This window comes from Thermobia domestica, chromosome 4, assembly GCF_964235325.1.
Source record: "Thermobia domestica chromosome 4, izTheDome1.hap1.1, whole genome shotgun sequence".
NCBI classification, from domain to species: Eukaryota; Metazoa; Arthropoda; class Insecta; order Zygentoma; family Lepismatidae; genus Thermobia; species Thermobia domestica.
Genome location: NC_137457.1, coordinates 206203418 through 206216522, shown reverse-complemented (window position 1 = coordinate 206216522; position 13105 = coordinate 206203418). Strand labels below are relative to the sequence as shown.

Below are 13105 nucleotides of genomic sequence, written 5' to 3'. Positions count from 1 at the left end.
GCACGTGCCAGAGCAAATAGTACCGAGTGAAGACTGTGATTATGAAAGTATTGATAAATGTATATCCTGAATGGCATAAATGCCGATATTGTGAACATTTTAAATTAGAACTTTTATGTGTTGAAAACGTCTTTCATTGGCTGAATAATAATGAGGAAGTGTCTGGATTACCTTAGAAAGACTGTACAAAAACAGAGAAAAGAAAGAAAATAAAAATGTTTACATATTGTGAGTAGTTGAGAAATGAAAAGAAAAAAGAATAATCTAATTATAGCTATATTTAAAACGTGATGTTTTATTTCAAGAAAATGTGAATCGTTTTTTGCTATTCTAATATGTGAGTGAGTGAGTTATTTTAAAAATTGTTTAGTTGTTGGTGTTGAAAAAATCAGTTTTTTTAAAAGAACTTTAAAGCTACATGAGAACGCACCTACAGTTTAACATGTGACTTCATTCACTTGTGATTTGTTTTTTTGTTTTCTCAGCAAAAAGACTATTTGAGACATGCACCTACAGATCAACGTGAGATTTGAACCACTTAAAATGTACCTTGATCGTAGATTATCTGACACACATTAAGAATAAGTGGAAGAAAATATTTTTATTTTTATAAAATAATTAAATCATTCTTACAAGGCTGTCTATAATCTTTATTATAAATTAACTAGAAATGTTAGTTTCGAAAGTATATTACTTCCTTCTTCAGACTACTACTCCAACTGAAATCATAATTAACATTACATCATTTTTTATCTCTACCAATCAGGAATCACTTTTCATTAAAATTCAATATATATGTCCATTGTTGTGACAACTTTAAATTCATAACAAACACAATACATTGTTAACAAATCTTTATATTTATTTTAACATATCTCTTTTACCATATAAGATTATTAACTAAAATAAATACTAATTAACTACCTAAATATTGAAATTTTCTACCTGAGTATTGAATACTAATTAACTACCTGAATATTGAAAAAAACATATAAATAAATTTAACCCTATATTGTCCTTATTTTCTACCTTTCTTCTTTCTTCATTCTTCTCTTTTCAAATGTCCTCCCACTCTTCATTAATATTCAAACCACTATTCCAGGTCATTGCTTTATCGTAAACTTCTTTTATCCTCTTCGCTTCTTTCCACTTTCTAACCAGTTGTTTTCGCTCCTTCCCAGTTTACTTCGTGGCCTGTTTCATCGACGTGCTTGTAAATGGCATTAGTTCTCTCTTCAATCTTCCATCATCTTTATGTTTTTTAAACATTCTTGCATTCTCTTCTTGGTTTCCCCTACATACACCTTATCACACATCCCACACGGTACTTTCTATATCATTCCTTTCTTACATAATTCCGCTGACGTTCTCATCTCCTTTAATTTTATGATATATATTATCTTCATTTCTCCTTTCCTGTACATCTTAATACCCTCTCTCTTAAGAATTCTTCTTATCTTCTCTGATATCCCCCCTGCACTTTGAATATCATGCCATCTTTTCTTCTTGTATTCTTCTTTCTCTTTTTCTTTCTCACTTTTCTTATTTCTCTTCCTGCTCTTTTTCTTGTCCTTTTCACTGTAACCATTCTCTTTCAGCTGTTCCCATAGTCTTTCCATATCTTTCTCCTTTTGATCTTCCTTCATATTTTTCATTCTGATCCTCTCTTCCATATTCCTAATGATAGTTTTATTTTCAGTTTGTAAACAGAAAGTGAAGTTAAGAAGTCTGAAATCCTGTAACAGAAAGCATTAACATCCACAGAAGAACAAGACGGTGACATGGAAAAAAGAACCAATTGTATTCAATAGATGATTGTTTCTTTTTACAAAACTTTGATTCCTTCTAGAATCTGATGAGAACAGCTAAGCTATATGAGACGTGAATCTACAGTATATCATAGGATTCGAATCACATAATCAAGTTGAAGTCTAATTTATCTTTGTCAAATGTGGATATGAAGAAATTGTATTATTATTATTATTATTATTATTATTATTATTATTATTATTATTATTATTATTATTATATTGATTTGTAAGCATATGAAACCTAATTTATAGGAAACTTTTTCACAATGTACGTTAAATGCTTAGTTAATGAATCAGCTAAAATGATTAGCTTTTTTAAGTGAAAAGAAAAGTGCTCAAATTGGTTATGACCTTCCATATTACGTAAAATTGACTGAACTAAATGAAAAAAGCTGTTTACACCTTGTTGAACCTGCTAACGAAAACCAAGTTTGTTTTGATTCAGAAACGTTTGCAATTAATAACTTTTAAGGCGAAGGTCAATGTGAGTTGAATAAACCCTCATTTCCTCCTCCTCCGATCCTCTATGAGCTAGTTTTCAGTGTCTGGCAGTTCATTTTAGGAAAAAATATATTGTATTGGAAATGTTTGGTTCTTTTGAAGAAAAGTGAAACTGGTATGAGCAACTTTCTAACGCTTTTTACATGATTTCTAGAAGATTTGAGGGTAATCTTTTCTTTGAATCGTCTTCGATTTCCAATGTTCTTATATTATAATATCATAGCAAAAATTCTGACAGGGTTTCACTGTAATTTTGCAAAACCATCTGGTATTGCAAGTGACGGAAAAAGATAGTTAGTTGAACTCGAAATATACAGATCACATGGTGTCCTGTCACACTTGTACTGTTATTTTTTTAAAAAATCCTTATGTTGTCCTTTCGTTTTCAGAAATAGTTTTTTTTTCCTTTCGAAACTGGAATCGAATCATGAAGGTCAAGCACTTTAATATTTGATGTCATGCTTTTGTCTTTCTCTCTCTCTTTAATAATTAAGTAAAATATGTTCGTTCCTGATATGTCAGCGTTTGTGTTCGAACAGTAAAGGCAATTATTCTCTGGCATCGACTCATTCATCGTTATAGAATATCGTTAAAGTTTCATGGAGAAATCCTAACACCTTTAAAATTAGTTTGAGTTATAGCTTGTGAATCGTTAAATTTTATAGAGGTGGTATAACACAGTGCCTTGATCATGTGTTTGGCGTTACGGTTTTGAAAATACTGTCTTCAATCAAACGGTCTGATAGTCCAAAGCAAATGAGTGAGCAGTGAAACTTTGTTACTTGTGAATAAATTACTTAAATTATTACCTTCTTTGTAAAAAATAATCGTCTTTTAAAGGTCAAATTAATTCATTTGAAGAAATGTGGGTGTAAAGAAGAATGATGATCTCTGAAACAAACTAGAATCTTTTAACGATAACTGTAGAACAAAAAGCTGAGATACTATCACTACTTTGACTGATTTCAAAATTTGAAAACTTGTGATTGTGTATAATATTATGCAAATGTATATTACAGAGAGAACAAAGTTAATATTAATAGTGCTAGTTAGGATGTAGGATTTAGATTTTTGGGGGTCTAGGTATTTTATGACCAATGAGTCTTGGCGAGCACAGTATCCGGGGAGAGGGAACAAAGGAAATGATAGGAAAAGGAATGAAGAGGTCTGGAAGCTATAAGTTAGGTACCACCACGGCATTTGCTTCGAATGAGTGAGGAAAATCTGATTCAAGCTTTTTACAACTTTTTGACAGAGTCTCCTCACCGAGAATCGAAACCGTTACTGCTCGCACCAAAAGCAAGAGCATTATCGACTACGCTACGGGAGGTCACTGTAGTATTAGTTAAACAAATATACCAAGTAGGTTAGCAATTCCTGACACATATATTTCTACCCAAATATATTTGTAGCTACGATACGTTAACTTAAAAAGGCACAGAAGAGTTAATGCAAAATGAGAAAAAGAAAGCTGCTGCTCTATTGCTTAATGGTCCTGATACAAGATATCAACAAAGAATCAAGGGACTGAAGTTAGGGGATTCGACAACATCAATAGCAATGAAAACGCTTTAAGTTGAAGTGTGAGTCCCGAACAAGACAAGGGACGTCGCATGAAATAGCTTCCAGTTAACTTTCTCATTTCAGGGTTACTTCTCTTTAATGCAATGCAATGTTAAGCAGTGATACAAATGTGTTAAGCGTTGTCAATCAAGTAGAATGCATCAACGGAGATTACCTTATAGTCAAGAATGATCTCTACCTCTTTAAATGGGAAAATATCTAACGAATTAACAATACTCATATGAACATTTGAAATAATAATTTCGAGAAAATATAAATTTAACTTTCATTGCGTTGAACAATAATAGCTCCGAAAGGCTTCACTTCGTGAGTTAACGCGTGAACTTCAAACAAAAATTTCTCGTTATAAGACAAAATGGTCATCGGTTTCCTTTCAGCTGACTTCTGGTGATTACATTGGAAAATTGAATTAGAACAGCTCCTTTGAATATTCTAGTATACGTACGAAAGCACCTGCAATGTTTCAATAGGCATGGACAAAACCTGTTTTTTTATAAAAACGGGAAACCGGTTTCTAGAAAAACAGAAAGCCGAAAACCGATGTTTCGGTTCTCTCAAAAACCGGTTGTTTTCACCGAAACCGCTTTTGGTTTCAACCAAAAACCGGTTCGGACTTCACCGAAACCGATTTCGATTTTCTCCAAAACTGGTTCGGGTTTTCCACCGAAACCGGTTTCGGGTTTCTCCAAAAACCGGTTTCGGTATTCGTGAAAACCTTTTCGGTTTCCACCGAAACTTGTTTCGGTGAAAACGTTTGAAAAACACATAAAACTACTTCTGTGGAAACGAAATCACTTACCGGAGAAGAAAGAAAGACTATTCTGGTCAGAAATGTAGGAAATTTTGGAAAAACCGGAATCGGTTTTGAAGAAAACCAAAACCGTAAGCGGTGAGAAGCCAAACCGGTTTTGAAAAGAAAGATAATCGGTTTGGCGAAAAACCGAAACCGGTTTTGGAGAAAACTGAAACAGTTTTTCTGGAAATTTTCAAAAACTAGTTTTGGTTTTTCTAAAAACTGAAAACCGAACAACCGGCTTTTGTGCACACCACTAGTTTTTAACAAATGGAAGTGACAACTGTTCCAAATTGTGAAAGGTTTACAACAATGACCCTAAAACTCAGCCAGACTGGTATCAATGAGTAAATTATAATTGCTGGTATTATGAAGAATGCTTTGGTATTCGTTGTTATTAAGTTATTTGGTTGATCTTAAGGGTCCTGGGTTAAGTTGGCATTTTGAAGTTAAACCAATGTATCTTTCTTGTTATTTGTAGCTACGATTCGCTGTTCATAATTATTTCCTAATGTGTACCGTTTTGACGTGTAAATGTAATTAGCTCACGTATTCAACGTGTTTATTTACGATCGCAGTTTGTCTTATGATTAGCAGTCATTGCACAAACTAACCCACCTGAGTATTGTTTATCTCAGAATGCTTACCAATTAACACGTTTCCTATCATAATAAACCAGGGTCACATTCGAATTACTAAAGTGTACAGACTACAGTATCTGACTGAATCAAACATACCAATTCATAATCTCAAATTATACGTACCTATACAACATTTTGGATTTTTCAGATTTATAGTGCTATGAGTAAACTTCAGGACAGCATTGTAACCCGTCTGCAAAGAAATGAATTTTGGAATTCACCAGAAATGGAGCTAGCTACTTTCATTGCTGGGATAGAAATTGGTGAATCATAAGGTTGACAAATGTCAAATTTAAGCATGAATCGCTGCTTTCTATAATACACAACGCTGCTATACTACTACTACTACTACTACTACTACTACTACTACTACTACTACTACTACTACTAATAATAATAATAATAATAATAATAATAATAATAATAATAATAATAATAATAATAATAATAATAATAATAATAAACGATTAAAATTTCCCCATATTATAGTTGAAACAAATTAATAATAGCATCGACAATAATGTGGTGGCTATTTGATTTCTGAACTAAATGCACCAACATTTAATTTAAATAGCCATAACTTCCACAATACAAGGTCAACCCAAAAATTCTATGATAACACCGGTAACTGAAACTTTGTATATTAGACGTTTGTGAGCATTAGCCGATACGGTAGTATAACTAGAATAGCACCAATAATAAAATATAAATACAAATAAATTTTAAAAGGCTTAATCATTCACATGTTTGATCTTTAACATTTCTATCACATTTGTTACTTGTTTCCCTGAAATGTCAAAGAAATCGTATAAGCTCAAACAATCTCTTTTCATCTACTATACAAGCTTGTAAAATATTATGTTGTTCAGGCTCCTGGTTCGCTGGTTATACGTCATACTATTTGGAGTGTGAACTTTTCTCAAATTTGCTCAGGACAATTTTAAACACTTGGGTTAAAAATCACTGAAGGATGATTTGTGACTGCAATTAGGAAGCTACAAGTTCAAGATTCGTAATACTTGAAATTATCCATGTGAAAGTAAGTATGAATCTGTGAGGACCTAATAATAATAATAATAATAATAATAATAATAATAATAATAATAATAATAATAATAATAATAATAATAATAATAATAATAATAATAATAATAATAATAAAACATCAATTGTTATGTAGTTGAGCAAATGTATTGGTGTTTACATTTGGAGGTTCTAGACAATGTTCAATTTGAGTACGAGGGTTGCTATATATATTTCTGGCCTAGGCAACACTAAGTGTTGCCAGGTGCAATCTGACATTTCCATTGGAAAGTTTGACATTTTGTAGCATAAATGTACTCAGAACTTTTTGACTTACGACAATTTTTTTTTCTTTTACAGGTACTTGAAGAAATCAACTTGGCAAAAAAATGGAATTAACTCGTGAACATTTTCGTGCGATCATTTTTCACAACTTTCGACGTGGATTATCACGACAAGAGTGCATCGATGAACTTAAATCTTTGTATGGCGACGAAGCACCATCCTATAGCACTGTGAAAAACTGGTACAACGAATTCAATCGTGGCCGACGCTCGCTCAAAGACGAATTCCGTGAAGGTCGTCCAAAAACAGCCGTTGTGCCAGAAAACATCGATGCCGTACGTGAACTGATAATGCAAGACCGTCATGTGACTTACCGTGAGATAGAGGCATGCCTAGGCATTTCTTCCACCAGCATACATTCGATATTGCATGAACACCTGGCCGTAAAAAAGGTTTGTTCTCGTTGGATCCCGCACAATTTGACAATCGCTCAAAAGAAAGCTCGTGTGGATTGGTGTAAAGAAATGCTGAAAAAATACGATCGCGGTGCTTCAAAAGACGTTTATAAGATCGTCACAGGTGACGAATCATGGATCTATGCGTATGAGCCCGAAACAAAACAGCAATCGACCGTGTGGGTCTTCCAAGACGAGCCAAATCCAACGAAAGTTGTTCGTGGAAGAAGCACTTCGAAGCAAATGGTCGCCTGTTTCTTCGGCATAACTGGTCATGTGGCGACTGTTCCGCTTGAGCAACGTAGGACGGTCAATTCTGAGTGGTACACCACCATTTGTTTGCCTGAAGTCTTCGGAGAAATTCGAAAAATGAACAAGAGAAGACGAATCATTGTGCACCATGACAATGCGAGCTCTCACACATCGGCTCAAACCAGCGCATTTTTGACCGGCCAAAACGTCGAAGTGATGGGTCATCCGCCGTACAGCCCTGACTTGGCACCCAATGACTTCTTTTTATTCCCACACATCAAGAAAAAAATGCGTGGTCAACGATTTTCGTCGCCAGAAAATGCTGTTGAAGCATTCAAAAACCATGTTTTGGAGGTGTCTCAATCGGAGTGGAAAAAGTGCTTCGAAAATTGGTTTGAGCGCATGCAAAAGTGTATAAATCTTGATGGAGAATATTTTGAAAAACAATAAAACCATTTTCGTTGATAAATATTCGTATTTTCATTATTAGGCCAGAAATATATATAGCAGCCCTCGTATATGCTCAAAATTAACTATAAGAAAATATTATACAAGAAATATATTGTACTAATATACAGTGTTCTATCCGCTTAAAACATTAAGAAAATCTGGTGATATCATTTCCTACTTTTCGAATTTTACTAGCAGTTATACCAACCCTCCGCTTTAATCACACTACTGATCAGGTGGTTCACCGAATGGACAAAGCACAAACACGTATCTGGTCTTTTAGGTACTTTATTTCACGCTTCCAGCATATGAGCACTGAACACTTTCGCCATCGTTTACTTCACGTTTTCCACTAACAAAATACGAGAGCCCATTACGTTAATCTTACCTTTCTAAAAATCGAATCGTATGTGACGCAAATTACGTAGTCAGTAAATTATACATTTCGTATAATACGCAATGATTTTTATATTTATTTGTTGACGTGAGGTTCCCTTAATAATGAGAAACATCATTTAAAATGAATTCATGAGCACAGTGTTTATATCAATAAGCAAAGTGTAAGATGTTAGGACATATCATAGCACGATGAAAAAAAATCGAAATTAAATATACGGAAAGTTATAATGATCTGCATAAATTTTGTCATACTACATAAAAGAAACATCAATCAAATCCAATATGTTGATACATAGTGTATTCTAGAAAATAAAGTGATAAAGTAAAAATTGAAGGAATAATATTAAATTAGATCAATTGTATATAGCGTTATGTGGTTGCCATTCTCAAACTTAGGTTTGCTGAAATAGGCATTAAAATTAGCTCTCATAAAAAGATGTAGTAACCAACTCAGAATTGAACAGTAAATTCTAGTTGTATGACCACTAGAGTAACCTAAGTTAATGAAGCATATATGTTTGTAAATACTAATAATTTTTACATTAAATTATTATCAGTAAAAATGTATGTCACTTTAAGTAATTTTGATGCTATTAACTGATTCTAAGTGAGCACAACTTACCATTTTGTAGATAATCAGCGTAAGCATCATCACTCTGCGGATGACCCTCGCTATAAGCAAAGTCACTATATGATGTTCCGGATTTTGGTAAAGCAAAACCATTAATAAGTAAGGTCTGTAAAACATTAAACAAATTTATTTGTACTTACTGTATTAAAAGAAATATAAACTTCACATAAATAATCATTTTCATTAATCGATAATAAAGATCTACAACATGCTGAGAGATCAGGTTGTTGCTATTATATGTAAGATTAAATTAGTTACACAATCTCTATAACATATTTTATTAATCTTGAATTGGAATTTGTTATAACAAGAAAGCAATACAACTAATTAATTATCATTATCAAATATCATCAAATCATGTTACAAAGGAATTGCTCCATGTAATTTCTACCCAAACTGTGATTCCATATCGGCCTCTACCCAACAGCCTAATAGGGGTGATCCTCTTCCAACGAACTATTAACCTCCCACTGGTTTCTTCTGAATACAAAATCAAATATCATATATTAACTACTAAATAACATCATTGTGTATTATAAAGCAGAACAGCACAATCTGAATGGAATCGTAAAGGGTAATATTAAATTATATTAATAATATAACATCTGAGTTTACCCTTGAAATTACCAGAAACCAACATGGAAAGAGATAATTTTTCAGGAAATTTTTACCATAAATCTTTAAATATACTCATTTTACCAAAAGTGGGCGTGCCATCATATAGCATGCAATGATAGCAATTAATAATCAATAACTGAATTTGTCCTTGATGTAACCGAAAGCTGACAAAGCAGATAAAGATCTGAAGAGATGAAGATATCTAGAGGTAATAAACCATTGATTTTATCTTTGAAGTAACCAGAAACAGACAATTGGATGTTAAGAAATCCTATAGTAGTTAAAACTGACGTTACCTTTAAAGTAACTACAATCGATGAGTTAAAGATTCCGTGGTGAAGATTTTCAGGGATAAAGAGGACGATAACACCAACATTCCGTAAAACAAGGGCACTGACGCAGCATTAAAAAACGTCTTTTTGGCATAGGTTGCACAGGAACAGTCTCTTTTGTGCTTAGATATCTCTAGGTATTAAAAAGAATACGCTCTTAACATAAGCTTTCCTTATCTTTCTGTAAAATCTATTTCGAACAATTTGTAGATATCGTCATTAACTAAACGCCGAGTCATGTAAGGACAATTACGTACGCGATACACCATTTCACACAGTACTCTTCAGTATACAACATTAACCGTGGGTATTGTGGAGAATGTATTATCTCATTGAGTATTTTCCACCTTCTTGTATAATATCTTGAAAACATGAACCTAAGAAAGCCTTTGGAATTGAGTAATAGCACTAGCCGTGTTTTAGGGAGTGACCTACTTCCTTTTATTGTATTCTTGGAATTCTTTCCGTTATTGAAATTGTTACTGTTTTCTGAGGGTTTCCCTTTTAACATTGTTGTAAACTCGAACAAAGATATATTTTTGCCTTTTGCTCAAGCATATCTGCTGAGAATAGTAAATCTACTTTTAGCAACCCCCCGCGACTGGTTAGATGGCCTCTTTTCTCCCTCTCTAGACCAGCAGACGAACCATGGACAAGCTTCAAACGTAGACAAACAGAAAGTCAAGAAGTAAAGACTGTTTTAAGACTAAAGTAATTTTTCTAAGCGTGTTCATGACATATTCTGACCGAGGATATTACTTAAAATCTTACTAAAACTGAAGTGCAAAGGCAGGATCTCACAGCTTTTGTTATTTTCTGCATAAAAGGAAAGTACTTAAAATATATTTTCTTTTCCGCATAAAGGGTATATACTAAATTTTAGAAATTAATAAAAATTTATATGTACACATTTTTTTTAATTATTGGGTAACTATCCGAATCTTGGCATCAGTGGCAATCTTATTTACGATATTACTTGAAAGGTTACACACATTCGAATATTCCTATCAAAATCGACACGGAACGGAATATGGCTGTCAATTTAGAGCCCATGCTTTACGTACACCTGATCCTAGATTCGACTCCCTGTGGGAAGGTAATTAGAAAGTTCGTTGGTTTGAAGTTTAGAGTCTTTTTCAGCATCTCATTCGCAAAAAAAATATCACTGTTACATAACATTAATTTAATAATAATAATAATAATAATAATAATAATAATAATTATTATTATTATTATTATTATTATTAATATTATTATTACCGGTATTATTTTTATTATTATTATAAAATTGCTTGGTATTAGAACCTCGAACTACGGTCTACGAGGGTCACTACGAAAGTTTTGAGATACGTATTGTTGTGGCACAGTTTTTGAATTCCAACAATTGCGTTCGGTAGTGGTATCCAGAGCGAAGAAGCAAGCAAGTTTCAACTCGCCTCGCTTATCGGCGTGGCCGTATCGGCTTCACTTTTTTGTTGATGTGAGCAGTATTCGGCTGTCTAGAATGGAGCTTGAAACGGAACATTTTCGGGCAATGATCCTTTACGATTTCAAAAGTGGTTTGAACGAGACACAAAGCTTTGACCGTTTGCAGGTGGCATTTGGGGACCTTACTCCTTCCCCTGGTACAATTTTTCGGTGGTTTGGTGAATTCAGAAGAGGCCGGACATCGCTTAAAGATGAAGAGAGAGATGGACGTCCGGCAACAGCTGTGTCAGATGAAAACATTGCCGCTATGGCAGAAATGATTCGAGAAAATCCTCGAACAACTTTCAAGGACATTGAATCTACAGTGAACACTGGATCGCCAGCAGTAACCAAAATTCTTCATGATCATCTTCGTCTCAGGAAGGTTTCATCTCGTTGGGTGCCTCACACTTTGACTGAACGGCAGAAGTGCATGTGTGTGGAATGGTGTGAAGAAATGCTTGCAAGATTTGATGGAGGCAATTCTCGACGCGTCTCTGACATTGTTACTGGTGATGAGACTTGGATCTATCAATTTGACCCTGAAAATAAACGCCAGTCTACAGTTTGGATCTTTCCAGACGAAAATCCACTCACGAAAGTGAAGCGACCGCGAAGTGTGGGGAAAAGATGGTCGCAATTTTCTTCTCCAAATCTGGCCATGTTGCAACTGTTCAACTTGAAGAACAAAGGGCTGTCACTGCTCACAGTCAGTGGTACACAACTGTTTGCCTAACAAAAGTGTTAAAGAAGTTTCGGGAACGGCGTCCAAGAACTGGATTGCGTGGGATCCTGCTTCATCATGACAACGCGACCGCACACACGGCCAACATCACAATTCAGTTTTTAGAATCTACGGAGGTCAAACTTATGACTCATCCGCCGTATAGCCTTGACCTGGCCCCGTGTGATTTTTTCTGTTCCCCAGGATCAAAGATCGAATGCGTGGGAAGAGATTTTGCAGCCCTGAAGAAGCTGTAGCGGCTTACGAGAATGAACTTTCAACACTTGAAGTAAAGACTGGCAACACTGCTTCCGAAAGTGGTTTTCAAGGATGCAAAAGTGTGTGCAGTGTAATGGTGAATAGTACTTTGAGAGAATGTAAGTGTTAAATTGATTTTAAGTGTGTAAGCTATTTCAGATCTCAAAACTTTCGTAGTGACCCTCGTATCTACCATAACGCGAGTTTACTGAATTTCAAGGCCAACCGGATTGTATTTAGTTGTGCGTGGTCCCCGTATTGACCAATCGCGATTGTTGCTGAGTTCCTGACCCTACCAGAATAGTTTTAGTTCAATGATATATACTTAAACGAAAATATTTGCTTCTATACGAAAGTATAATTTTCAACAGTTATACACCTTTACTGGGTTTAGAAGTTGTAGTTTATAACGAAGTAAAATACCTTAGTTGTTGTAAAGAGAGAAAAAATTACAGTTTCGCATATTCCAAGTGGTACTGAAAAGACATGTATAACTTGCCGTAATAGCATCTAAACGGTGGATCCTACAGAAAAAATGAAGAGAACATTTTATGTATAGATTTTAATGTAGACTATTTTTGTAATAACTTGATTTGCTCTAAAATGCTTTCCATGCAAGATATTTAGAAAAGGAAACAACTTTTAGTACCATTTTTGCAAGATGGTGGCCAAATTCGGCGTGATAAAGGCTGCAATATTAGTATGTTGTTACGGTAAGAAAAGAAAATTTCTTTAAACTTTAGCTACTTTTTTCCTTATTCTATCCCATATTGACTGATCTGAAGAACCAAAGAAGTGAAATGATGGAATTGATAATTTTAACTGCCGACTATTGCAACTAGCGAGGTAAATAATTAACCATTATGCTAACCCTATTCTCT

The 13105-nt window shown here is 34.2% G+C and overlaps 1 protein-coding gene across 1 annotated transcript in view; it reads right to left on the bottom strand.

Moving 5' to 3' along the window:
• LOC145683429 (uncharacterized) overlaps window positions 1-13105 on the bottom strand; it is a 341599-nt gene that overhangs the window by 232685 nt on the left and 95809 nt on the right. Inside the window, exon 3 of the mRNA XM_081754761.1 lies at window positions 8817-8931. Within this exon, the coding sequence (XP_081610887.1) occupies window positions 8817-8931 (115 nt within the window). The remainder of the gene's footprint in view (window positions 1-8816; window positions 8932-13105) is intronic.